Source organism: Neoarius graeffei, chromosome 9, assembly GCF_027579695.1.
Source record: "Neoarius graeffei isolate fNeoGra1 chromosome 9, fNeoGra1.pri, whole genome shotgun sequence".
In the NCBI taxonomy this organism is placed as follows: domain Eukaryota; kingdom Metazoa; phylum Chordata; class Actinopteri; order Siluriformes; family Ariidae; genus Neoarius; species Neoarius graeffei.
In genome coordinates, this window is record NC_083577.1 from 71,243,903 (window position 1) to 71,269,329 (window position 25,427).

The 25,427-nt window shown below is 43.4% G+C and overlaps 1 protein-coding gene across 1 annotated transcript in view; it reads right to left on the reverse strand.

The window, feature by feature from the left end:
* Nucleotides 1-5,493: 5,493 nt before the first annotated feature.
* fn1a (fibronectin 1a) overlaps nucleotides 5,494-25,427 on the reverse strand; it is a 38,520-nt gene continuing 18,586 nt past the window's right edge. Inside the window, exons 24-46 of the mRNA XM_060930188.1 lie at nucleotides 24,957-25,148; nucleotides 22,257-22,529; nucleotides 21,565-21,756; nucleotides 21,376-21,465; nucleotides 21,003-21,269; nucleotides 18,051-18,167; nucleotides 17,654-17,818; nucleotides 17,352-17,507; nucleotides 16,949-17,062; nucleotides 15,353-15,622; nucleotides 11,951-12,141; nucleotides 11,096-11,183; nucleotides 10,817-10,996; nucleotides 10,589-10,678; nucleotides 10,251-10,439; nucleotides 9,536-9,625; nucleotides 8,853-9,304; nucleotides 8,550-8,688; nucleotides 8,282-8,461; nucleotides 7,634-7,759; nucleotides 7,250-7,356; nucleotides 6,945-7,061; nucleotides 5,494-6,333 (exon numbers count right to left, since the gene is read on the reverse strand). Coding sequence (XP_060786171.1) covers nucleotides 6,265-6,333; nucleotides 6,945-7,061; nucleotides 7,250-7,356; nucleotides 7,634-7,759; nucleotides 8,282-8,461; nucleotides 8,550-8,688; nucleotides 8,853-9,304; nucleotides 9,536-9,625; nucleotides 10,251-10,439; nucleotides 10,589-10,678; nucleotides 10,817-10,996; nucleotides 11,096-11,183; nucleotides 11,951-12,141; nucleotides 15,353-15,622; nucleotides 16,949-17,062; nucleotides 17,352-17,507; nucleotides 17,654-17,818; nucleotides 18,051-18,167; nucleotides 21,003-21,269; nucleotides 21,376-21,465; nucleotides 21,565-21,756; nucleotides 22,257-22,529; nucleotides 24,957-25,148 — 3,854 coding nt within the window. The 3' untranslated portion in view covers nucleotides 5,494-6,264. The remainder of the gene's footprint in view (nucleotides 6,334-6,944; nucleotides 7,062-7,249; nucleotides 7,357-7,633; nucleotides 7,760-8,281; nucleotides 8,462-8,549; nucleotides 8,689-8,852; nucleotides 9,305-9,535; nucleotides 9,626-10,250; nucleotides 10,440-10,588; nucleotides 10,679-10,816; nucleotides 10,997-11,095; nucleotides 11,184-11,950; nucleotides 12,142-15,352; nucleotides 15,623-16,948; nucleotides 17,063-17,351; nucleotides 17,508-17,653; nucleotides 17,819-18,050; nucleotides 18,168-21,002; nucleotides 21,270-21,375; nucleotides 21,466-21,564; nucleotides 21,757-22,256; nucleotides 22,530-24,956; nucleotides 25,149-25,427) is intronic.

Genomic DNA, 25,427 nt, shown 5'->3' on the forward strand with positions numbered 1-25,427 from the left:
CTGTCTCATTTCTGGGATTCATCATCTCCCTGGCAAGGATCCAGATAGACCCCCTCAAGCTCGAGGCAGTTGCCGATTGGCCCACCCCATCTTTGAGACGAGAGCTCCAGCACTTCCTAGGATTCGCCAATTTCTACAGGCGCTTCATTCGCAACTTCAGCACGTTGGCCGGACCTTTCTCAGCCCTGACCTCAACCAAGACCAAATTCAAGTGGGGGGAGGAAGCAGAGAAAGCCTTTTCCATGCTCAAGCACACGTTTACCACATCAGCTATTCTCACCATACCCGATCCTACCAAGCAGTTCATTGTCGAGGTCGACGCTTCCGAGTCAGGGGTCGAAGCTATACTATCCCAGAGGGCCAGTGAAGACAAGGTCCACCCATGCTCCTTCTTCTCCTGCCGGCTATCCCCAGCCGAATGGAATTACAACATTGGCGACTGAGAACTACTGGCTGTTAAACTAGCCTTAGAGGAGTGGAGGCACTGGCTCGAGGGGACGGAGCTCCCCTTCCTAGTCTGGACAGACCATAAGAATCTGGAGTACCTCAAGTCTGCCAAACGCCTTAATTTCCGTCAAGCCCGTTGGTCTCTCTTCTTCTCCTGGTTCAACTTCACACTCTCCTACTGCCCAGGCTCCAAGAACGGCAAATCTGATGCCCTGTCCAGGATGTTTTCTTCCCACCAAGAGGAGTCTAAGCCACCTGAGACCATCCTTCCTCCATGCTGCCTGGTGGGAGCCACCATTCTAGAGGTTGAGACGCTCGTGCAGAAGGCCCTGGAGCAGGACCCCGGTGAAGGTAACCCCAACAACACTCCTCCTAACCATCTGTTTATTCCCTGTTCTGTGCGAACCCAGGTGCTGCAGTGGGGTCATGGCTCCAAGCTGGCCTGTCATCCAGGAGCCGCCCGAAGCCTGGCACACATCCAGCAGCACTTTTGGTGGCCATCCATCAAGGAGGACGTCCAGAAGTTCGTGGCAGCCTGGGACACATGCTCCCAGAACAAGACAACCAATCGACCCCCTGCCGGCTTGCTAAGACCCCTCCCGACTCCACATCCACCTTGGTCTCACATCGCCCTGGACTTCGTCACAGGACTCCCCAACTCAGGTGGCAACACATGCATCCTCACTGTCATTGACCGTTTCTCCAAGACTGTCCATTTCATTCCTCTGCCCAAGCTCCCCTCAGCCAAAGAAACCACAGAATTACTCGTCCACCACGTCTTCCGCCTACATGGACTACCCACCAACATCATTTCTGACTGGGGCCCTCAGTTCACTGCACAGTTCTGGATGGCCTTCTGCAAACTCATCGGGGCCACCTGTAGTCTCACCTCAGGCTTCCACCCACAGACCAATGGCCAGGCAGAACGGGCAAACCAGGCTTTGGAGGTTGCACTCAGGTGCATGACATCCAGGGATGCCAGTTCTTGGAGTAAGTACCTACCCTGGATCGAGTATGCTCATAACACTCTTCCTTCGTCTGCCACAGGTCTCTCACCCTTCCAGTGCTCCCTAGGTTACCAACCACCACTCTTCCCCAACCAAGAGGAGGAGGTCGCCGTACCCTCAGCTCAGACCTTCATACACTGCTGCAGGAGGATGTGGGCATTGGCCCGGAGAAAACTCATTCATTCCGCCCAAGAGGCAGGCCGACAAACGCCGCTCTAAGGCGCCCACTTACCGGGTGGGGCAATGAGTCATGCTCTCCACATGCCATCCACCACTCAGAACCCTCTCCTGCAAGCTGGCTCCCAGGTACCTAGGACCCTTCCTCATCAAAAAGGTAATCAACCTATGTTCTGTCAGACTGGCACTACCACTCACCATGCGACGCATCCACCCCATGTTCCACGTGTCACAGCTTAAACCTCTGGTCTCTAGTTCTTTGCTCCCACCCTCCAAGCCCCCTCCTCTTCCCAGGCTCATCGATGGCGGCGAGGCCTACACGGTCAAGAAACTGCTGAAGGTGTGGCGGCGAGGCAGAGGACTCCAGTACCTGGTGGACTGGGAAGGTGACGGTCCCAAGGAGAGAAGTTGGGTCCCTGCCAGGTTCATCTTGGACCCAACCCTCATCTCTGACTTCCACCAGCAACACGTCGACGCTCTTCCTAAAGCTCCTGGAGGCGCTCGTTGGGGGGGGGGGGGGTACTGTCATGCTCCGCCCTGGACATCCACTCCAGAGATTACGGATCTCTCACGCCAGCGCCGATCCGGATCCGGGACAGGAATTCCTTCTCCCCGAACTCACTTCCTGGTTTTCACTGCTGCTTATTTAAAGGCCATTCTCAGACTCTGTTTTTGCCAGAACATCTTGTTTGCTTCTCTAGCTGTTTCTGTGCCTCCCTTGCTCCTCATGGTTTTTGTCTCTAGCGATTTTCTCGTCTATGGTTTTTGCACTAGCGTTTTTTTGATTCTTGTTTTTTTGCACTAAGGGTTATTTCTGGTTCATGGTTTTTGCACTAAGGGTTATTTCTGGTTCATGGTTTTTGCACTAAGGGTCTTTTCTTCTTTATGTTTTTTTGCGCTAGCGTTTTTGTCTTTGCCTGTCTCATGTTTTTGTCAAGTTGTTTGCTCTCATTTTGCTTGGACTATTTTTTTGCTATTTGTTTTTCGTCCTGGTTGTTTACCTTTTGCCACACCCTTTCTTCCCTGTATTAAATCATCTTATTTATTGGATTACTGTCTGTGTTCTGTTTTTGGATCCTAACTTCACCATACCTTCACCAGCCCTAACAATGCTGTCCCATGACACAGCATGAACAGCAGTTCGCAGAAATGCCAGTGATTAGCTTCATGTGTTCCAGAGGAAGCACGTGATAGCATTCACCTTGACTGGTTGGTTGTATGATAGGGGAGATCTGAATGGTGGGTGGGAATTGGCCAACAATTAATTAGGGAGAAAATCCAAGAAAAAAAGAGAATTGTGTGCTCTGTCCCACCCTCATCCATCTTTTGGAAGGGCTCCTGTAAAGGAGGAAAGGTACCCTGATATTGTATACAAGGCCCAACTCAAGTGCCTCAAGACCCAACTCAAGGTGATTTTTACATTAGGACAGATTGGACCACTTGATCCCTCAGAAACAGCAGGAGGTCTTTTAACCCACCTCATTGGACACTGTGCAGACTTTCTTTAATACAGCTTGCATAGCTTGTTATCAGTTCATTTCTATACTGCCCTATAGAAAGAAAAGCAAAATAGTCAACACAGGAAGCTAATTTAAAGTGTTGTTAAAGACACAGCTACAGTTAGGATTTACGTTTAGGGGAGAGTGGGGTAAGATGAGCCACTTTTTACATTTTTCATCATAACTACATGTTAAAGCCATTTTTGCTTCCAGTCTACATACCATACCAAATTTCAAAGTGTACTGTTACTATCTGAGCAAAAAATAATTGATAAGCTCTTATGGTTAGAGTGATATTACCTCTTGAAAAAAAAAATGTCAAGTGGCTCAACTTACCCCATGCACGGGGTAAGATGAGCCACTGTGTGGGGTAAATTGAGCCAACACAAAACATGTTAGGTTAACAAAGTAAACAACTTTTATTATTAGAAATGCAATCAATGAATCAAGTCAAGTCAATCAAGTGGGGGATAGGGCCGTTGCATAGAGAAGGGGAGATGAGAGAGGTGATAGAACGAGATGGGATAGGGAGGGATAGATAGATGGATAGAGAGAGAGATGGTTAGAGAGGGAATGAGAGATATACTATATTATAGAAATTACTAAAACAGTAGAGCAGTGCCAAAAAATCTTATTTCTTTCAGTAGGTTAAAACATTGCTAAAACATGCAGCAATCATTCCATCAATCATTTCATCATTATTCAATGTTCCAAGCGTTCAAATTGCAAGGGAACACCATTTGCCTCTCCCTCCGTGCTGTCCCCCCAACAGTAAAGGGGCGGGGCAATTTTTTCACAATATCCTGTCTTGACAGGACAGCCTCATCTTTCTCTTTGAAGACAAAGGTTGGCTTTCTTGCAGAGCCATGGCATGACCGGCTTCTTTTGAGAAATCTTGCCTCTATTTCGAAGACATCCAATTTGATTATCTGGCCAATGAAGAAATGCACTTTCACCAACTTGGTATAACCTGTCTCTACCTCTCCATTCTTTATCTTTTCAATGAACCTAGTCAGAGTCATCCTGTCCAAATGCATATCCCTCGCCACAGCCCAAATAGGCCTGCCTTTCCTGACTTCCTCTGCGGCTCTCTCCAAAACTGCACGGGACTGTGCGGCCCTGTCTGTTTTTCTTTTGTATGAGTGTGGCATCATGCACACCTGTAATAACAGAGGGCATTGTTTTATTTATTAAAAACCTTTTAAACATATTATTTATATTAACATGTTATTTATTTGTTTGTTTATTTGTTGTTGTTGTCATATATGACCAGTAAATGTGAAAACATAAGTGTCATCCATATTGGGTAAGCTCAGCCACCAATGGGGTAAGTTGAGCCAGTGGCTCAACTTGCCCCACATCTAATGGCTCATCTTACCCCATGGCCACCATTTTGTAGAAAAATGCTAATAAAGGGGATTAGGCTAATCAAAATTATTTTTATTAGCATTCATATCATAGCTTAGAAAGCCACTAACTTAACCCTAATGTGTCTAAATATTATTCTACTTTTGTCTTCTCTAAATCACCTTCACTGTGGACAAACATGGAATTGACTTAGAAAGCACAAAAACACATTTTTATAAATATCTCCCTCACCTAGTTTGACATGTGGTGCTCCTCTCCACAAGTGTAAGTAAATGGTCCCGCCCCCCTTTGAATGTGGTCACATGGTCACATTTGTTTACTGTTTCTTAGAAACAGGGGGTGGCTCATCTTACCCCCTGGCTCATCTTACCCCGTTCTCCCCTACATGTCAAAATATCACACACTATTCCATCCATTATCTGTAACTGCTTATCCTGTGCAGGGTCACGGGCAAACTGGAGCCTATCCCAGCTGACTATGGGCGAGAGGCGGGATACACCCTGGATAAGTCACCAGGTCATCGGAGGGCTGACACATAGAGACAAAACAGCCATTCACACTCATGGTCAATTTAGAGCCACCAATTAACCTAACCTGCATATCTTTAAACCGTGGGGGAAACCAGAGCACCCAAAGGAAACCCACACAGACAGAGCATGCAAACTCCACACAGAAAGGCCCCCGTCGGCTACTGGGCTCAAACCCAGAACCTTCTTGCTGTGAGGCGACAGTGCTAACCACTACACCACCCCTGAGTACACACTATTCTATTTATAAATTCCTACAAGCCTGGAAGTGGCACATGAAAAGTAAACCTTTGGGATCTTGCATGCTCCATCTGAATTCAATGCCATCCAGATGTGAGTTATCACAGAGGAGACCTGGAAGTAATTTATTATGAGTGAAAAGAGAATAGTGTACAAAAAAAGCTAAAGTGTTATCTATCAACAGCATTATTGAACAAGAGAAAATGTTACATAAATATATGACAAACATTTATTTTTATAAAAAGTTTATTAAAAAGGGATTTTGTCCACAGTAGTTGAGACTGGCAAATAAATCATAAAAAAATAAAAAAAGTGTACATCCTAAATTGCATTCTATAAAAATGCATTGATAAAAGGGATAAATAAAAAAATTGCAAAACATTAAAATGTGTATGTCTTCATGAGTACAGTGCTTTCCTTATGGAAGCAGAGGACACAGATTCAAACCAACCAATTCAAAATAGGGTCAATACTACATTATTAAAATGCCTACAAGGCACAGAGACTTCCATTTTAAGACAGTGCTTGAATTATTATTATTTTCATGACTTGTCTCTCTTTTTTAAGGGACCACTTAGAAAAATGGATGTCGGCCATAAAGCTGAGTCACATCATCAATAAAATTGGTGTTTTACCAACAAATGGCAAAAATGGTAAAGTCAGACAGTCTTTGGTCTTGGCTGATGCAGCTGGTGAGAGGACTATAAACAGAAAAACAGGACCGAATCAAGAAGACATCCACATCTCTCCAGGATTGAAAGGAGTCTGTCCAGACTGAAGGAGTCTCCCTTAGAGATGTTAACGCATCTCTACTGTGTGGGCAACAAGAAGAGGATGAGTACGGCCCTTCCTGACTAGTGAGGAAATAGTGAGGTGTATCACGACTGAGTGAGCAGTGTGGAGGCAGCAGGACAGGGGAGAAAAATAAGGCACTGAGGTGTAATACAATAAGGAAAGTCTCTAGGGGGTACTCCTCTCCAACACTGAAGATAATGAAAATTATTCCAAAGGGCTGGTGGCATCTGCTAGCAGGTCAGGTCTGAGGCATTCAATGGGACACTGGATGTTCTGTAGAACAGAAACAAGAGCGGGAGTGGTTAATTTAAAGTATAAGACTGAATCAACATCACACAAAACGGAGAACTACCATTTGAAAGCTTAAGGCTTCACTGAACAGTGTGATGAGGATGAAAATGGGGCATTTTTTAAAATTAATTTTACCATTGCTACTACTACTACGACTACTACTACCAGCTCGCTGTACATGATCCTGCTTATTACATAGCTACTTACTAAAGAAATCAATAAATTGATGCAAAATATTGATTTTAAAAATATTTTATTGCTTCCACTCATGATGTAGTCCATAGCAACAGTCCGTTATTCACAGCAATTATCTGTTATACAGAAATAACAGACCATAGAATGCCATAATCGACCAATCAGAATCAAGTATTCGACAAAGCTCTGTAATAATTTAAATGCAACAATCCATGTCTACAAAAGTGAAGAATGTTAAGGATGTCAGCAAATGTGTGCCATTCGAAGCTAATCTTCCATGCGCAACAACTGCCATGTTTACCAGTCATGGAAAATATCCTTACAAAATCATTTGCTAAGAGTCTGAATATTTATATGGATAATTTGAGGTTATAAAGCGATGATTCAGTAAGACCTACCAGTTTGCGTAGGGCGTTTTCTCTGTAGCGGTCATAAACGTCTGTGCGCACTGGAGGCTGGATGAGGTCAATGTTTACCTCAGCACCTGGCCGACGGCAGTTCTCACAACGCCAGCCCTGACGAGACAGCATTTCGGTACAAAATATATCTATATTCTACTACTCAGATGAAGGACAACACATTCAGTTCTGTACCAGGAAAAAGGCAATCCTACTTCACATCCATAACAATACTCGACTTTTAAGAATCCCATAAACACATTAACATGAAAGTGGTGCCCAAGCAAGAGGGAGGCATGTCTCACCTGCTGTCCACCGTAGCATGTGCAGGTGCAAATGCTCCCGAGGTACTCTTTCTGCCACTCATCTCCAACCTTGTACATCTTTCCTTCATCATAACATGTAGCTTCATCTATCAAACACAATTTTGAGACCAGTTTGATCAAATTATTGCTAAATTCAAACCTTCAGAACTGCTAATTACACCACCACAGAAAGCAATTTACCTTCTACATGTTACTGGGCACAGTTTAAGGTAATCAAATAAAAGGACAGAAAATAAAAAAAAATTATTTGTCCTGAAGTGAACAGATGGCACTCTGATTTCTCACCAACATCCCAATCCAGCTGCATAATAAATTGTATTGGCAGGATGGTGAGAAGCCACTGCCTGAGTTAAACCCACTTACGTGGTTCGCACTTGAACTCTCCTTTCCCGTTTCCCAGGCAGGTGCAGCTCATCACGTTGCCATTCTCAGCTTGGCGGTCCCATTTCTCTCCGATCCGATAGTTATGGCCATTATCATGACACCACTCTGTTTGATGGATAGAACATATGTAAGAAAAGAGCAGTGGAGTGGCTCAGACTACACAGTGCTTCACAATACACAAAATCTTTAAACTCCGTGATTGATGTAGCTTTTTGATTCTTTTTGAGTGAATTCATCCATCAAAACACACATGCACACGTTCATAAAATTGATCAATCCATGATCTTGGCATTCATACATTGCTGGAGCACTAAGCTGGTCTCAGAGTTTTGCATCATCTGGTTACAGGTTGACAATACAAATCTGAGACAAACGTCACCTCCTCAGTGACCATCATGTTTAAGAATAGATGCAAACATGACAGAAAAGGCTACCATGGGCAACATGAACCATATTTTGTATTTCAGGTTTACAGTAGATATAGTTAATTCGCAACTTCTGTCTGTCAAAAAATACAGTGTGCTTAGATGGACAGAAATAGATATGGCTTAACCATTGTTTTTTGTCTGCCCATGTTAGTGTGAGGTGAGGGGTTTAGCATGTAATAGCACTGGCTCAGTCACTCACTGGATGAATCACATCTGAAATGACCACTGCCAAGGCCGAGACACCTGCACCAGAGCTTAAAGCCCGTCTCGGACATGCGCTCCCACTCAGCGCCCACCTCATGATAGATGGCAGTGAAGGTGTCATAACACACATCCCTTCCTACAGGCACTACTCCAGCTCCTGGTCCTTGTCCTGGAACTAGAAAATTGAACATATTTAGAGAAAGACACATTTAGAAATAGAGCCATGATCTTTGTAATGGGTTGTTTAACAAGGCAGGCTTTACCAGTGTTGCCAACAGTCACAACATCTTCCAGAACTTTCTCCTTGTCCTCTCCATTCACAGACTCTACAGTGATTTTATAGGAGGCTCCTGAAGTAAGACCAATCAATGTAGCACTGCTGAAGGTGCCAGGAAGTTTCGTCTGAAAGAGATAAAGAGACAATTCATGGTCACATACACTCAAATTCAAAAAGTCTCACAAATGTCAATGTGCCAAAATCAATTAGAAATTTCATGTGTTACAGAAAAGAAATAAATAAAAATATGTATACATATTTTATACATAAAAAATAATTTCATTCTCACCTGGAAGCTCGGCTCGTCGATCTCCGTAACGGGACTCCAGGACACCACATACTCTGAGCTGAGTGGGACTGATGGCCATGTGATGGTGGTCTGTGTCTGGGCTTCCTGAGGCAGCTCGGTCTCATTGAAAGGGTTCTCAAAGTACAGCCCAGGCAAAGTGCCATCATTCACCCTCACCACTGGCACTCTGTTGCCATCTGGTCCTGGCAGAGGAATATAGACCAGTGGCTCCCCATGGTGTGGAGCCAGGGGCTGATTTTGCCCGCGGTTGGCCAGACCCAGGTTCTGATACTCAGTGTAGATGTGTTGACCCTGCTGCCCAAGTGTGTCATGTCTGTTTGGGCCCACCAGGTACACATGATTGTTGTTCAAGTTGTCTTCATTGGGAACATCCAGTATGCCAGGTCTGGGCCTGTGAGATACTGGAAGCTGAGGGGCCAACTCTTCCACTTCTAGCAGGAGAAGAGAGAGGAGTGAGCTCAGAGGTGCTGTACCATGTCATATCCTGCAGAGGGCCTCATAATCTAAGACTATCATCTTGCTGCGGAGAAACTTTAAAATCTTTCGAACTGTATAAAAAACAAATTATACAAGCATAACCCTCTAGAATTAAAGATACCTGAATGTCTGTTAGCTACACATTATACCACCTAGAAAATAACTGAAAAAGAAGAGATTCTTACGAGTTCTGGCCTTGCCCACGAGTGTAGTGCTTCTTTGTGCATTGTTGAGAGCAATAATTTTAATGATGTATTCAGTGTTTGGCTTCAAACCTGTATACAAAAAACACCCAACAAAAAGCCATTTAGTTCAGAGGCGATTGAAAACAGCTGTGAAAGACTGAAAAAAAAAAGATGGGTACCATCCAAACCAAAAATGAGTACTCATACCATAAGCAAAATAAAAAAAAAAAATACAGCTAGATGACAGAAAAATGCCAAAGTGAGAAAAGAAAATAATTAAATATCACAAACAGTAAGGGGGGCGGCACAGTGGTGTAGTGGTTAGCGCTGTCGCCTCACAGCAAGAAGGTCCGGGTTTGAGCCCCGTGGCCGGCGAGGGCCTTTCTGTGCGGAGTTTGCATGTTCTCCCCGTGTCCGCGTGGGTTTCCTCCGGGTGCTCCGGTTTCCCCCACAGTCCAAAGACATGCAGGTTAGGTTAACTGGTGACTCTAAATTGACCGTAGGTGTGAATGTGAGTGTGAATGGTTGTCTGTGTCTATGTGTCAGCCCTGTGATGACCTGGCGACTTGTCCAGGGTGTACCCCGCCTTTCGCCCGTAGTCAGCTGGGATAGGCTCCAGCTTGCCTGCGACCCTGTAGAACAAGATAAAGCGGCTAGAGATAATGAGATGAGACAAACAGTAAGGACTCGCAACAAGTTCAGACAAGACAAATACCAGAGATAGTGGCAGATGTTTGGCCAGCAAGAGGTCTTGGGAGAACCTCTTTTGGAACTCCTTCAACTTCCTCATAGGTGATGACATATCCTGTGATGATGCTTTTGGGAGGTTCCCAGGAGAAGGAAATGGTTCTGGGGGTCAGTGAGGTAAAGCGGATATTTGCTGGTGGGCTGATCACTGGTTTAGCTGAGGATAGTCAAACATTTAAAAAATTAGGTAACTTTCTAACACAAGACCTGAAGAAAATCCACGACCTACAAACTCATACTTAGCAGATAGCAGTTTTTAAAAAGTCATATGAAAGCATCAACCATTTGTTGTTGCAGAATGGTTACCTGTGGTGGCTACGATGGTGAATGGTTCACTGCGGGCATTCCCATTCAGAGTGTAAAGGTTGATCTTGTAGAAGGTACCTGGCTGTAGATCTATGCATGACAAGAATTCAAACATTAAATCAATGCTTTGATGACTGAATGAGAAACACTTTTTTTTTTTGCTAAACAGGCAGCCCTCTGTCGAGGGCTACAATTTATAATTACAGATTAAAGTAGTTATTTAAGTACCTGTGATGGTGTAGGTGCGAAATTCGGGTGGGATGGTCTTCAGGATGGGGTTGTGCCCTCCAATAGTGGGTGTGGCCTCCACTAGGAAGCCAGAGACGGCATCTGTCTTGGAGCGCCAGTTCAGCGTGATGGAGCTATCCTTCACGTTGGCGATACGAACACGACGAGGGGGGCTGATGTCTGGAAAGCGGTGGTAGAAACAAGACTGTTAGATATATGCACAATTGGCATCTTTAAAATAAAGGTATAATGTGAAAGGTTTGCGGTGTTATAGCTTACTGTCAGGAGTCGTGATGTTTCCCTTGACTGGACGGCTGGTAAGAGAATTCTTCACAGCATAAAGCTCCACTTCATACTCAGTGGCAGGCTACAGAGAAAAAGAGAGAAAGACAGAGAGAGAGAGAAAAACATAAATGTGTTGACAATCTTAAAGCCCAAATACAGATGTGTTGCATCTAGCACACCCTTTTGTCTAAATAGTACAGTAAGGATAGTACACACACTTAGCAGATGCACTTATCCAGAGCAACATACAATGTACCCAGAGCAGCCTGGGGAGCAGTAGGAGGTTAGGTGCCTTCCTCAAGGGCACTTCAGCCACTCCTGCTGGTCCAGGGAACTGAACCAGTACCCTTTTGGTCCTAAAGCTGCTTCTCTAACCATTAGGCTATGGTTTCACACACACACAAATGCACTCCTTAATGCATTTTGCACTTTATTTTTTCTTACACCATGTTTGAAATCATGCCCTCCTCCCTAAACCCTGCAAACTGCAATCTGGCTGAGACCTCCATCTTTGACGTACCCACAGGCTTAAATAACAAGTACAGTAGTGTGTATGTGGTTTGACTAGATGAACACATTACTGCTCTCAAACCAAGCACAGGCCACAACCACTGTGAACACTAAGGCTCTCATTACACTTCAAGTCAATCCTGTGGATTTCTCAAAATGTACAGATTTTAGCAGAAAATAGATACCCACGAATATACAAAGCAGCATCTTTATGTCATAAGTTGCTATGACACACAATACACATACTTCAGCATTTAAGCAATAACTGACTTTCCAAAGATTACACAGATGCATTATACTTAAATTCCTAGAATACAACTCAAAAGCCAAGACAGTTACCATGAGTCCAGTGGCATGGTACTGGGTGGAGTCAGGTGCAATGTTAACCTCTTTAGTAGGCCCATTTTTGTTCTTGGGAGTGATGGCCACACGGTAGCCAGTCAGCTGGACATTCGGTCCTGAATACCAGGACACAGTAAAGGAAGTGGAGCCAATCTGAAAGAACTTGAGATTGGTTGGGCCAGGAATAGCTACAGAGATAAAGTGTAAGAGATAAAGGAAAAGTATTCAGACCATTTGGAATATTCAGCATGTTTATATGAACCACAGTTAAGCCTCGGTCACAACCGGCCGTACGTGCTCCTACGGCTGGTCTACGTGCAAAAAACGCAAGAAACACACGGAAGGCGCGTGTGTGACGTGCTGATTTTCGAGCCGTAGACTGGCCGCAGACCGGCCGCAGAGGTTCTTTGTCATGTCAAACAAACTCTATGCAGGGTTCCCGCGGGGTCTAAAAAAGTCTAAAATTCAGAAAGTTAAATTTTAGGCCTTAAAATGTCTAAAAAACACACATATTTTCATCCCAGGTCTAAAATTTAATTTATCCAAGTCTAAAATTCTTACATCCGCTCAGTCCGTTCCTAGAAGTGCCTGCAAAACATTAATAAAAAATGTGCCGGTTGCGTTGTTGTCTGCCTGCTAAAAAACTTCAATCACCGATGATCGCGGCAAGTATGCAACGGTCCAGTTTGTCCACTACGCCTACCGTAGTTCTACCTTCTAAGTTCCCGCCGAGTTTATGCAGTCTGTGGCAGTCAGAGGAGGTTAGCGGTTGTGTTGGCAGCGCGTCGAATAATAGTGAGTAAAGAGGTTCACATACTTTTGCCACTCACAGATATGTAATACTGGATCATTTTCCTCAATAAATAAATGACCAAGTATAATATTTTTGTCTCATTTGTTTAACTGGGTTCTCTTTATCTACTTTTAGGACTTATGTGAAAATCTGATGTTTTAGGTCATATTTATGCAGAAATATAGAAAATTCTAAAGGGTTCACAAACTTTCAAGCACCGCCGTAAGTATGAAAAACGAGAATGTTCTGCGAGCAATAGGCTGAAGCACACTATCGCTAAAAGGAGCTGTGTTGGGCTGGAACGGTTGGTTAAATAGCCGCTCACATTAGCGTGGAGAGCTTTCACACTGTCAGCGGTCTCAAAAGCAGCCGGTCACTGGCGGCAAATCGCCGTCTGTGGTTTGTTATGCCACCAGCTATTGTCAGTCGAGTCACAAAATTTAATATTAAATATTTCTGACGGCAAAAAAAGTTGTGAACGTAAATTACATCCACTATGTCATGTATGTCTGTTGCCTCGTCAACTTTGTTTACATCCTCGACATGAGTGCAGCCATTACTGCCCTGTGTTGCCAGATTGGGCGGTTTCCCGCCCAATTGGGCGGTTTTAAGTGCATTTTGGCGGGTTTTGAACATATTTTGGGCTGTAAAACGTCAGCAGTATCTGGCAACATATTTTTTTCCTTAATACAAGAAATTAATGGCTGCCAACATTTTTGCTAAAATGGTATTTTATTTTCCATTGTTTAGGCAGCTTCAGCATCATACTGTGAGATTCTGTTCAAATTGTTTTTTTTCTTCTATGAAGCCTGAGCCATTTATTTTATTAGTTTATAATTATTGTTTAATTTAGTCTTCAGGAGAGACTGCCTGCACACAGTACTAGTATTAATAGTTTTTTTTCTTACATGAAAGCTGAGTCATTTATATTATATTTTAAGGTAACTTCATGTGCTGTGAGGTTCTATGCACTTTAACTTTTGAACCAACAGGTGCATTTGGATAAGTAAAGCCTATTTTTCTGCATTTTTGTAGTCCTGGTAATCTTTTAGATTGGTAAAGTTGTTTATAGGACCATTTCTCAGTGTCTTTGTTTTTTAATCAATAGTTTTTCAGTAATAACTTAATATTTAACATATCACTCAATTTTAAACAAACCCCCCCCCCCCCCCCCCCCCCCCATGGGCTGCCCCCATAGTCTCCAAAATTTCTGTGGGAAACACTGGCGTGCATAACAACGCTAATCAAGCTTAAGCTAGACGACCCGCCTCAAATACCCGTCCCGGGTAAATGTTACCCCAATTTTAGACGACCTGTTCCAAACCATCCCGCCCCATGAAAAATTCGTACTTGCATCTCTCTCTCTCTCTCTCTCTCATATATATATCCCTGCACGCTTTGCGTGCATTATGTCTGCCGCTGGCAGACATTTTACCATTTTGCACCCTGCTGTAAATTATTTGTACCCTGCTATTCTCCCAAACTTTGAAGCCCCTGCACTGTAGACAATCTTAGCGTGCACATTACATGTCGTCAACGTTACCATGACATGGAGCGCATGAGTCCAGTCAGCGTATTCAGCTTTCTAACAGTGCTCTTTTTTTTTTTTTTTAATATATTATTCTCTCCCCAATGGTGTGTCTTTCCTGGCTTTATTATTTAGTATTTATTAATTTTGCATTCATATTTTGCAATGATTTTACACCTCTGTCTCAAATGGCCCCTGTTTGCTCCGCTACTGCTTAAAAACCTGCTGTCTCCCTTGTTTACCTCTCGCAAGGTATGACTTGATTTCATTGGTAAATCGCTGCCGCCTTGCGTGAGTTTGCTGTTTAACTGGAAGCAAGTGTGCTACGGGGCTACTACGTATGTTTTAACTATTAGTTTTAAAAGATGTGAATGCATTTTTACTGTTAATATGGTTGAAATGGTTGCTACAGCAAGTGGAGGTCTGCGATGCTGTGGTTTGCAGCATGGGGTTCACATGAGCAATCAAGAAAGTCATCATCTGACAACAGTGCATTATATAATAACGCTGTTTTATTACCAGAACACCACTAATCAAAAGTTTAAATGAGTTCTGTTGCAGTTAGGGGAAAAAACCAAACCCCTACAGACTGCATTTACTGCACAAATGCCCTTTATCAATCTATTGTCTTGTACTTTTGTTGCTATGTGACATAATGTACTAATGTTGTACTAATGTTGCCATATGACATAAATAAGCACACAATCAGTTTGTATCCCTGATAGTCAGTTTACCAATACAAATTATTTTGTTTTGAGAATTGAACTCGATTGTCTTTTTTTGGGAAGGGCGGGGGTAGGGCAGGTTGTAATGCTTCGTGTTGGTCTAAAAAAATTTTCATAATGGTCTTAAAAAGTCTAAAAAAGGTCTAAAATTTAACTTACTGAATCCTGCAAGAACCCTGTCTATGGGCGCTTACGTTTTTTTCAGGTTGCAAGACAAACTTATGGCCAATGTGCGTCTTTCTCCACAAACAAAAAAAACGCAGCGATTTGGGATACGCCAAAAATCGCACGGCCAAAAAATCATACGTCCGGTTGTGACCTAGGCTTTATGTGTACATATTCCACATGTGTACCTGTGATCTGGGTGCCAGTCAGTGGAGGACTGGGAGTGCGATCATGAAGAGCGATGACTTTAACAGTGTACTCAGTGCCAGGTCGGAGCCCAGGCAGCACTGCAGATTCATCTGTACCAAGTGGAGCAGGGAACAACTCTCTCTCACCCTCTTCTGAGCTGGAGTACAGCACTCTGTATGAGGTCACCTCCCCATCAGGGCTATCCCAAGAAATCCGCAAGGATGTCGAGTTCACATCAGAGAAGGTCAAGTCCTTCGGTTTGTCTACAGCTGAGAGAAATCATGGATGAATACAGTGAATAGGAGTGCACACATTTCAATATATGGACATGTTTAAATCATCAGAAGTTAAAATCCATGGTGCTGTGCAAAAGTCTTAGGCACATGTAAAGATATGCTGTGGACCAAAAATGGCTTAAAAATAATGAAGTTAAATTAAATGTTTCAACATAAAAAAGATAGTATAAACCACAGTAAGTCATAATACATGAAACAAAGTCAATATTTGGTGTGAGCCGACCCATCTCATTATCTCTAGCCGCTTTATCCTGTTCTACAGGGTCGCAGGCAAGCTGGAGCCTATCCCAGCTGACTACAGGCGAAAGGCGGGGTACACCCTGGACAAGTCACCAGGTCATCACAGGGCTGACACATAGACACAGACAACCATTCACATTCACACCTACGGTCAATTTAGAGTCACCAGTTAACCTAACCTGCATGTCTTTGGACTGTGGGGGAAACCGGAGCACCCGGAGGAAACCCATGTGGACACAGGGAGAACATGCAAACTCTGCACAGAAAGGCCCTCGCCGGCCACGGGGCTCGAACCCGGACCTTCTTGCTGTGAGGTGACAGCGCTAACCACTACACCACTGTGCTGCCCGTGAGGCGACCCTTTGCTTTAAAAATAGCAGTCTCAGGTACAGATGCGCAGCTTGTGAACAGGCAAGGCAGGCAACTGCTTGGGGCCCCCTGGCCCAGGGCCCCCCCGAGAGTCAGGGCCCGAGGGCTTATTTATTTTGTTTTTTATTGTTTTTATTGTTCTTTACCATTGTATTTTCACATTTGGAATTTAAAAAACTTTGGTTTCATACATTTTTCGTTGGTGTCAGATTATTTATAACATATTGGTGATGAACACTGGTCAGAAGGGCCCCCTGGAAATTTTTGCTTGGGGCCACAACAGACTCTAGAATCGCCTCTGCTCAGGTACAATGAATACAGTTTTGTATGGAAATGAGCTGTAGGTTTTACTGAGCATCTTACAGAACCAGCCACAGTTCTTCTGGACACTGTCACGCTTGCTTCTTAATTTTGCCCCAAAAGCCAGTAGCCTTCATTATGTTTTCTTTTCTAATCTGAAAAGTGGTCTCTTCTGTAATATGCTGCTCAGATACAAACATTTTTTTTCTGTAACATTTAATTTTGTGCTGGAAAACGAATGTTTGGAACTCTAAAATGTTCTGGTACTGACTCGATAATGTAGAAGTCATAAAATAGAAATCTATAACAGTTTGTATGAAAAAAAAAATAGGGTGCCTAAGATGTTTGCACAGTATTGTGTATTGTATATACTTCATTGCACTGACTTACTGGTAATTACAGTCTCTACCAAAGGAGGGCTTTCTCCATCCTGTCCCAGAGCATAGACACTGAGTGTGTACTCTGCTGTAGGCAACAGTCCAGAGAATGTTATCTCCGTCTGGTCTGCAAAATAACAAAAACTGCTTGTTACACAGAAAAATTTAACGATTAATCATTAATGATAAACATATTAACGAATCAATATTAAAGTCATTACTGAGATAACTGTAAATCTGTGAAGATTACTGCAAGTTACGGAATCTGCAATGAAACTATAAAAGATTCAAACATTTGAATCAGGATAAATAAATATCTCTAGAGCAGTGTGAATGAAGCTATTTGCCTTTATTTAATGCTTAATATTTAGTAAAAAACTAAGTTTTAGACTCAGATATATATGCTAATTTATTACCTGGAGCAACCACTTCAGAGAACGAGGGTCCGGTGCCATTTCGGGGGGTTCCAGTGATGCGATATCCAGTGACGGGACCAGCTGCTGGTGTCCAGCGTACAGTGATGGTGCTATCCTTTACATCAGTCACCTCCAACTCAGATGGAGAGTCAATATCTATAGAAACACAAACCACATCATTTTTGCATTGCTCTCCATCAGATCACTTTAGCTCCTAATATAGTTCCTGTCTCTCTATTTAATCATCTGTTAACCTCTAATGTCACATCAGAACAATCCTGACATCAGAAATGTGGGTGTACCTGTTTTGTGAGTGACATAGATGGGTGTGCTGGAGGCGGGACTGTCTCCTCTGCCTGTCACAGCGTACACAGTGATGGTGTAGTCAGTGCCTGGGTGCAGACCATCAATAGTGGCAGTGGTCTGAGAGCCTGGAACAGTGAACTCTTTAGGAGAGCTGTGACCACCTGAGGAAATACAAGACTGAGCTGTTACACTACGGCAATAATGAGCTATTTAAGTCAGACATTAAATTAAACTATAGCTATAAGCAGTGTATGCTACTGTTGCCTGACACACAATTATAACTGTTAGCACATAATAGAGCAAAAGTAACACAACAGAACAATGACACAAAATAAGTGATATTGCTGCACATAGAAATGTTGAAAATATTTTTTGGTTTTAGGAATCATCTACCTGACTCTCCATGTGTAATCCGGTAGTACCTCACACTGACAGAGGGGGCGTCCCAGCGAATATTGATGCTGGTCGGTGTTGAAGAAATGACCTCCAGGTCAGTAGGGGCATCGGAGACTAGCAAAAAGGAAAAAAAACCCCCATCATATTAGAACTCTTCATATATTATGCAATGATATTGTGTAATGGCACTGTTGCCTCACAGCAAGAAGGTTCTGGGTTCGAGCCCAGTGGCCGACAGGGGCCTTTCTGTGTGGAGTTTGCGTGTTCTCCCTGTGTCTGCGTGGGGGTGCTCCGGTTTCTCCCACAGTCCAAAGACATGCAGGTTAGGCTAATTGGTGGCTCTAAGTTGTCCATAGGTGTGAATGGTTGAGAGGAGAAAACCTCTATAATAATCCAGTAGAAGGCAACAGGAAACCACTACTGAAAGTCTCCCTAGAGACTTTGATGGCAGAAGCCGTCAGAGTGGCCACATCACTGGAGTGATATGCCAAAATGGATAGATGGAATATTGTTTCCAGACATAAAAATAGGACGTGTGCTCATAAACATTCCTAGTAAATGCAGCATAGTATGTGGATGTGTACAGCTATGTGTACATGAGTATCTTCCAAATGAATAAATGCATACTAATATTATATGAATGCAAATATTAATATGTCTAAATCTTGAAAAGTGACACTGTTTTTAGGATTATATTTCTGTTGTGCAAAGGCAAACTGCAGGATCTGCATATTGTGTCAGTGGCAAAAGACGCTCCAATAGCGTCACCTATTCGCTATTAGACCGTCTTTTGCCACCGACACAATATGCAGATCCTGCAGTTTGCCTTTGCATAGCAGATTTGTTTCTGACTGGATCGGAACTGCAAGAGTTCACGACAGAAAGTCATGTGGTGTAGCATTCGTTTCCTTTCTTTGTGTTCCTTGTGAAAAAACAAGATCAACTGTGAGCTACTGCTCACTTATGTATACCATCGCTCTCGCTTATATCAGAATGCAAGCCATCAAAGGAATAGGACACATTATGAATCAAGCAGTTGTGATTTGTAGTTGCTGAGAAAAGTCTCATCTCATCTCATTATCTGTAGCCGCTTTATCCTGTTCTACAGGGTCGCAGGCAAGCTGGAGCCTATCCCAGCTGACTACGGGCGAAAGGTGGGGTACACCCTGGACAAGTCGCCAGGTCATCACAGGGCTGACACATAGACACAGACAACCATTCACACTCACATTCACACCTACGGTCAATTTAGAGTCACCAGTTAACCTAACCTGCATGTCTTTGGACTGTGGGGGAAACCGGAGCACCCGGAGGAAACCCACGCGGACACGGGGAGAACATGTAAACTCCACACAGAAAGGCCCTCGCCGGCCACGGGGCTCGAACCCAGACCTTCTTGCTGTGAGGCGACAGCGCTAACCACTACACCACCGTGCTGCCCCTAAATCCATGCTATATGTTTTGTAAATATATTAAGTCGGTAAACAGGAAGTCGATGTGCAACAGACCTGAAAACGGTATACACGGTATAGAACCCCAAACTGAAGCTCGGTACCAAATATCAAGCAGTTGTGATTTGTAGTTGCTGAGAAAAGTGTTATGAAAAATTTTGTAAATCCATGCTATATGTTTCGTAAATATATTAAGTCGGTAGACAGGAAGTCGATGTGCGACAGCCCTGAAAACAGTACACACGGTATAGAACCCCAAGCTGAAGTTTGGTACCAAGTATCAAGTGGCTATGATTTGTGGTTGCTAAGAAAAAGGGGTTTCGGACAGACGGAGATACAGAGATACGGACGGATGGACAGATGTAAACCAGGATACCCCCCCTCCTTCGGAGCAGGGGTATAATAATAATAATAATAATAATAATCTTAACTGTAAGCTACTGCTCACTTACGTATACCCCCACTCTCGCTTATATCAGAATGCAAGCAATCAAAGGAATAGGACACTTATTATGAATCAAGCCGTTGTGATTTGTAGTTGCTGAGAAAAGTGTTACGAAAATTTTGTGAATCCACGCTATATGTTTTGTAAATACATTAAGTTGGTAAACAGGAAGTCGATGTGCGACAGACCTGAAAACGGTATACACTGTATCGAACCCCAAGCTGAAGTTTGGTACCAAGTGGCTATGATTTGTGGTTGCTGAGAAAAAGGGTGCTTCAGACGGACGGAGATACGGATGGACGGACAGAGGTAAAAAAACAGTATACAAAAATCCAGAACAATTTTTCCCCTAGATTTACATTTTCGAGACTTTCTATATTCAGTTTTCTTAACTGCATCAAAACCAAAAACATGAACTGAACATTAGGGACGCTGTGATAGTACAGACAATCAGAGAATGTCTACACATGAAAGATTGATAAGTTTAGTCTCAACAGAAAGTCCATGCTGTACAAAACCACGTCTGGTTTAGTAACGAATGTAAATCCTACAATTTTAAAGACTTGTGCAAGATCCCTGTGACTTCTTTTCTGACATAGTTTTAATTCAAATGTCTCAGCAGGGCGGCACGGTGGTGTAGTGGTTAGCGCTGTCGCCTCACAGCAAGAAGGTCCGGGTTTGAGCCCCGTGGCCGGCGAGGGCCTTTCTGTGCGGAGTTTGCATGTTCTCCCCGTGTCCGCGTGGGTTTCCTCCGGGTGCTCCGGTTTCCCCCACAGTCCAAAGACATGCAGGTTAGGTTAACTGGTGACTCTAAATTGACCGTAGGTGTGAATGTGAGTGTGAATGGTTGTCTGTGTCTATGTGTCAGCCCTGTGATGACCTGGCGACTTGTCCAGGGTGTACCCCGCCTTTCGCCCGTAGTCAGCTGGGATAGGCTCCAGCTTGCCTGCGACCCTGTAGAACAGGATAAAGCAGCTAGAGATAATGAGATGAGATGAGATGTCTCAGCAGAGGCTGTTTGGATTGAGTCAGCAAAACAGAACAATAGCTTACTGGTGGCCTGGGTTTCAGTGAGAGGTTGACTCTCACGACTGCCGCTCACAGCAAAGATGCTGATGGTGTACTCAGTCTCAGGAATTAGGCCTGTCAGTGTGAATTGGCTCCTGGAAGGTGGCAGTCTTTCCTCCTTGGTGCGTCCTCCACTGGTCATGTGATAGCGAATACGGTAGCCAGAGATGCTGGCTTTAGGAGGTAGCCAGTGTATCGTAAAAAAAGTTGTGCCAATGTCAGAGAAAGTCAGTTTAACAGGGGAATCCAGGACTGCAGTGCAGAAAAGATATTGGAATCAAATTTTGTGGCTCAACATAAGATCTGTAAGGAAAATAATTCCACTGATATTTAATGAATGAGAGTGGAGTTAACTCACTGGTTCTCTGAGTACTGACCACAGGTGGGCTCTGTCTCCCTTCATAAACACAGAACACACTCACCATGTATTCAGTGTTGGGTATAAGATCTACAGACACACAGCACAGACACCAAACATAATTAGTGATCCCATAATTAAAGAACCTTAAAACAACACAGCTGTATCTGGAAGAAATGTTTCACATACAGCGAAGAATGGTGCTGTGGATGTTTCCATCCACGACCCGCTCAGTGTTGTCATCCTCGTCATCGACTGGGTGATAATGGATGATGTAACGGTCAATCTCGTTAGGCTTGGGGACAATGGAGGCAGTCCAGCTCACAGTCATGCTGTCAGCAGAGATATTACTGAACTTCAGGCCTGTTGGGGCTGGCACAGCTGTGGAAAAGGAGTGAGGAGAGAAAATAATTAAAAGAAAAGTAATAATATGGAACGTACCCACAATACTCTGTGCTACTGGAACAGGGCAGACAGTCTGTCTAGACTTATTACATCTTTTAAAAGTTAAGGAGCTCAAGCCACTAATGGAAAATGAGCACCATCTTGAGAGTGACTGTGGATCTGAAAACCTTTACACAGACTGCTGCCACATGGGTCTCGGTAACTTTATACTGATATAGAACGAGACAGAGGGAGAAATGCAGTCAAAACACAGATGCTCGCCTGCTCTTTAAAACACACTATTCTCCAGACCCTGAAGAAAACGTGGCAGCCACATGTAGCCAACACACACATTACAGATGAACAGGACGTTTAACATGTAAGGAAGTCATATTAGTGTCCATGTAATACATCTGAACAGCAGATCAGTTGATCGTATTTAAAGAAGGTTGATAGGAATGTAATATCTGTCCTTAAGTGCAGTTTTACACACATACCTGTTTGCTGTGTGATGGTGGTGGGCTTGCTCTCGCCATTTTCAGTTACTGTGATGATGCTGATGTCGTAGTCGATGCCAGGCTCCAGGCCATACACAGTGTAGGTATCCCTGGTAGACTCGACAAAGTCCTCGAAGATGGGTACACTATCGCCCGCAGCCAGCACAGTGATGCGGTAACCAGTTATAGCAGTGGAGTTAATCGGACTCCACGTGAGGCCAATCGTGGAGTCGGTGATATTGACAAAGTTGAGGTCTGTTAGCTGGGGCACATCTATGAGGTTAAACAGAGGAAGGGAAGGAGGCCAAAAGAAAGGCAGCAGCGTACAAAACAGAGGCAGAAGTATAGAGTTAAAACACACACAGCCTTCATGGTTCAGCATGTGCATAGTAACAGTGAACCATGGTACAATAAAATATTAAGTGATATAAAGATGTGTGGGCGGCACGGTGGTGTAGTGGTTAGCACTGTCGCCTCACAGCAAGAAGGTCCGGGTTCGAGCCCCGTGGCCGGCGAGGGCCTTTCTGTGTGGAGTTTGCATGTTCTCCCCGTGTCCGCGTGGGTTTCCTCCGGGTGCTCCGGTTTCCCCCACAGTCCAAAGACATGCAGGTTAGGTTAACTGGCGACTCTAAATTGACCGTAGGTGTGAATGTGAGTGTGAATGGTTGTCTGTGTCTATGTGTCAGCCCTGTGATGACCTGGCGACTTGTCCAGGGTGTACCCCGCCTTTCGCCCGTAGTCAGCTGGGATAGGCTCCAGCTTGCCTGCGACCCTGTAGAACAGGATAAAGCGGCTACAGATAATGAGATGAGATGAGATAAAGATGTGTTTAAAATTGAAATCTGCTGCAAGATGTACAGGGTGTTTCAAAAAAATTGATATAATTTCACAATCTAATAACTTTGCCAATTCTCATTCAACTGACCTCAAATTTTAACAGCATGTGTGGAAACAGGTCAAAATTTTATGCTTAATGTTTTTTGTTTTTAGCTGTAGAAATGCCATTCACTGGAAAAGAAAAGGCGTTTTGTGTGTTAGAGTACGCTCAAATGCAGTCGAACAAGACTGTGCAGCGTGCATTTATGAGAGAATTCTCTAAAAATGAACCAATTGCAATGCAGATTTGGACACGGCACAAAAAGTTCAAAGAGGAAAGCTGTCTGTGCAGGGCAAAAGGATCTGGACGACCAACAGCATCAGAAGAGATGGTCGAGCGGGTTCAAGAATATTGAAAATTTGTGAAATTGTTCATGGAATCCACAAACCTTTGAATTTCTCATTCAAATTTTGAGGAATAAATCTTATATTGCTCAACATTAAGCCCGTTCAGTTTCATCTGCCTTGACTATGTAGTTTCTGGGATATTTACATCTCAAATAATATCGAATTTTTTAAAACACCCTGTATAATGACATTTGACAGATTCCTTTAAATCCAAGACCATAAATGCATACTGATCATGACAGGAATACTATTCTTACATGATCAGCTATGTAATATTGTGGTAACATCATATCACTTATGTCAGAGCAGGCTTGTAGTACTCGAGTCCAGGACTCAGACTCGAGTCCGACTCGTACCCTAATTTTAAGGACTCGTGACTTGACTTGGACTTGAGCACTGATGAGTCGGATTTGGACTCGGACTCGTGCATTAACTGCATTCAGACTCGTAAATTGGAGACGAGGACTCGGATTTTTTCTTTATTTTTTGTAACATGCCATAATAATGTGGCATAAGATATTTATATCTACATTAATTTTTATACAAATTTTGTGCAAGAGAATGCACATTCACCTGTTCATACGTCATGTTCAGGAACAAACTAACGTTAATGGCGCTAAAAGGCCTGGAGAGAAGCCCCTAGGATTGACTGCTTTGCTTATACAGACTTCTCATACAGTGGGAAAAAAAGGCACTGCTATATGTTCCACATGTCTATCTAGGAGCTATCGAGCTATCGAGGAGACGACGGGGACAACCTCGAACTTCAATCGTCATTTGGCAAGACTCCACCCAGAGAAGGAAGTGACACGCTATGTTCATTGCTCTGTTGATAGCAGGGTTTGCTTGCTGAGCGATGAACTAGCGAGTGTTAACCCTCTTTCGTGTTATTAGCCCTGTTGATAGTGGGCGGAGCTTGCTGAGCGACAAACAAGCTTTTTATCTGTAGCCTATTAACTAAAATGGGGCAGTCAAGCAGTAACATTAGTCCAACACAGCAGCAGAGACGGTTTTACATAAAGACAGCAACAGCCACCGTCAAATGGTGAAGTTGGTGTCTTGTTCTCGGACTCAACTCAACATTTTCTTTAATGACTCAGACTTGAACACTGGGGACTCGATGCTGGACTCGGATTCGAGGTTTAGTGACTCGACTAAAACACTGTCAGAGTAAAAAAAAAAAGTAAACTCAGTATGCAGCATTTGTATTAATGGAGCTTTGTTTTCAGGAAAAAAAGCAGTGGTTTCAACTTCTAATGGCCACTTTCTCTAGAGAATAACCCAGGTACACTTTACTGTACCAAGGATATGATTTTGCTAGACAATGCCTAACAAAGCAGTTTTGTTCACACAATTGCAATTAATCTGAGGCCAGATTGCAATTATGGGATGGAGCAACCATTCCAATATGTGAAAGTGGCCATATTAGATCTGGAAAGAACAGCTTGTGTGTACAGAGGCAGGTGTACTACACACCCGGAGTGATTGTGCTGGAGATAGGCACGCTCTCCATGTCGTCCTTCACTGTAAACACGCTGACGTTGTACTCCACTCCAGGGCTCAGGTTATCCAGAGTGCATGAGGTCTGGCCTGCCTTCACAAACTCCTCCACAGAGTTACCCTGCTGGCCATTAGTGGGACTGCAAGACACTCTGTAACCTGTAATATCTGTCAATATGGAAAAATTAAAAATGCCAATGTTTGGGTCATTTACAGGAAATGTATATAACACTGCATAATTAACTGTGTTTATCATGGCTACGTCTTTTGACAGCTTCAATTCTACACGACACTGCGATACTGGTGACTGTAGGAATGTTAGCATGATTGGTGTAAGAGAACACGTCTTATTGAATCTGTTACATTAAACCAAATTGGTTTCATCATAATTTATTATTTGTTTAGATTCTATCTGTGTTTATAATTATCATTAGAAGATTAATACTC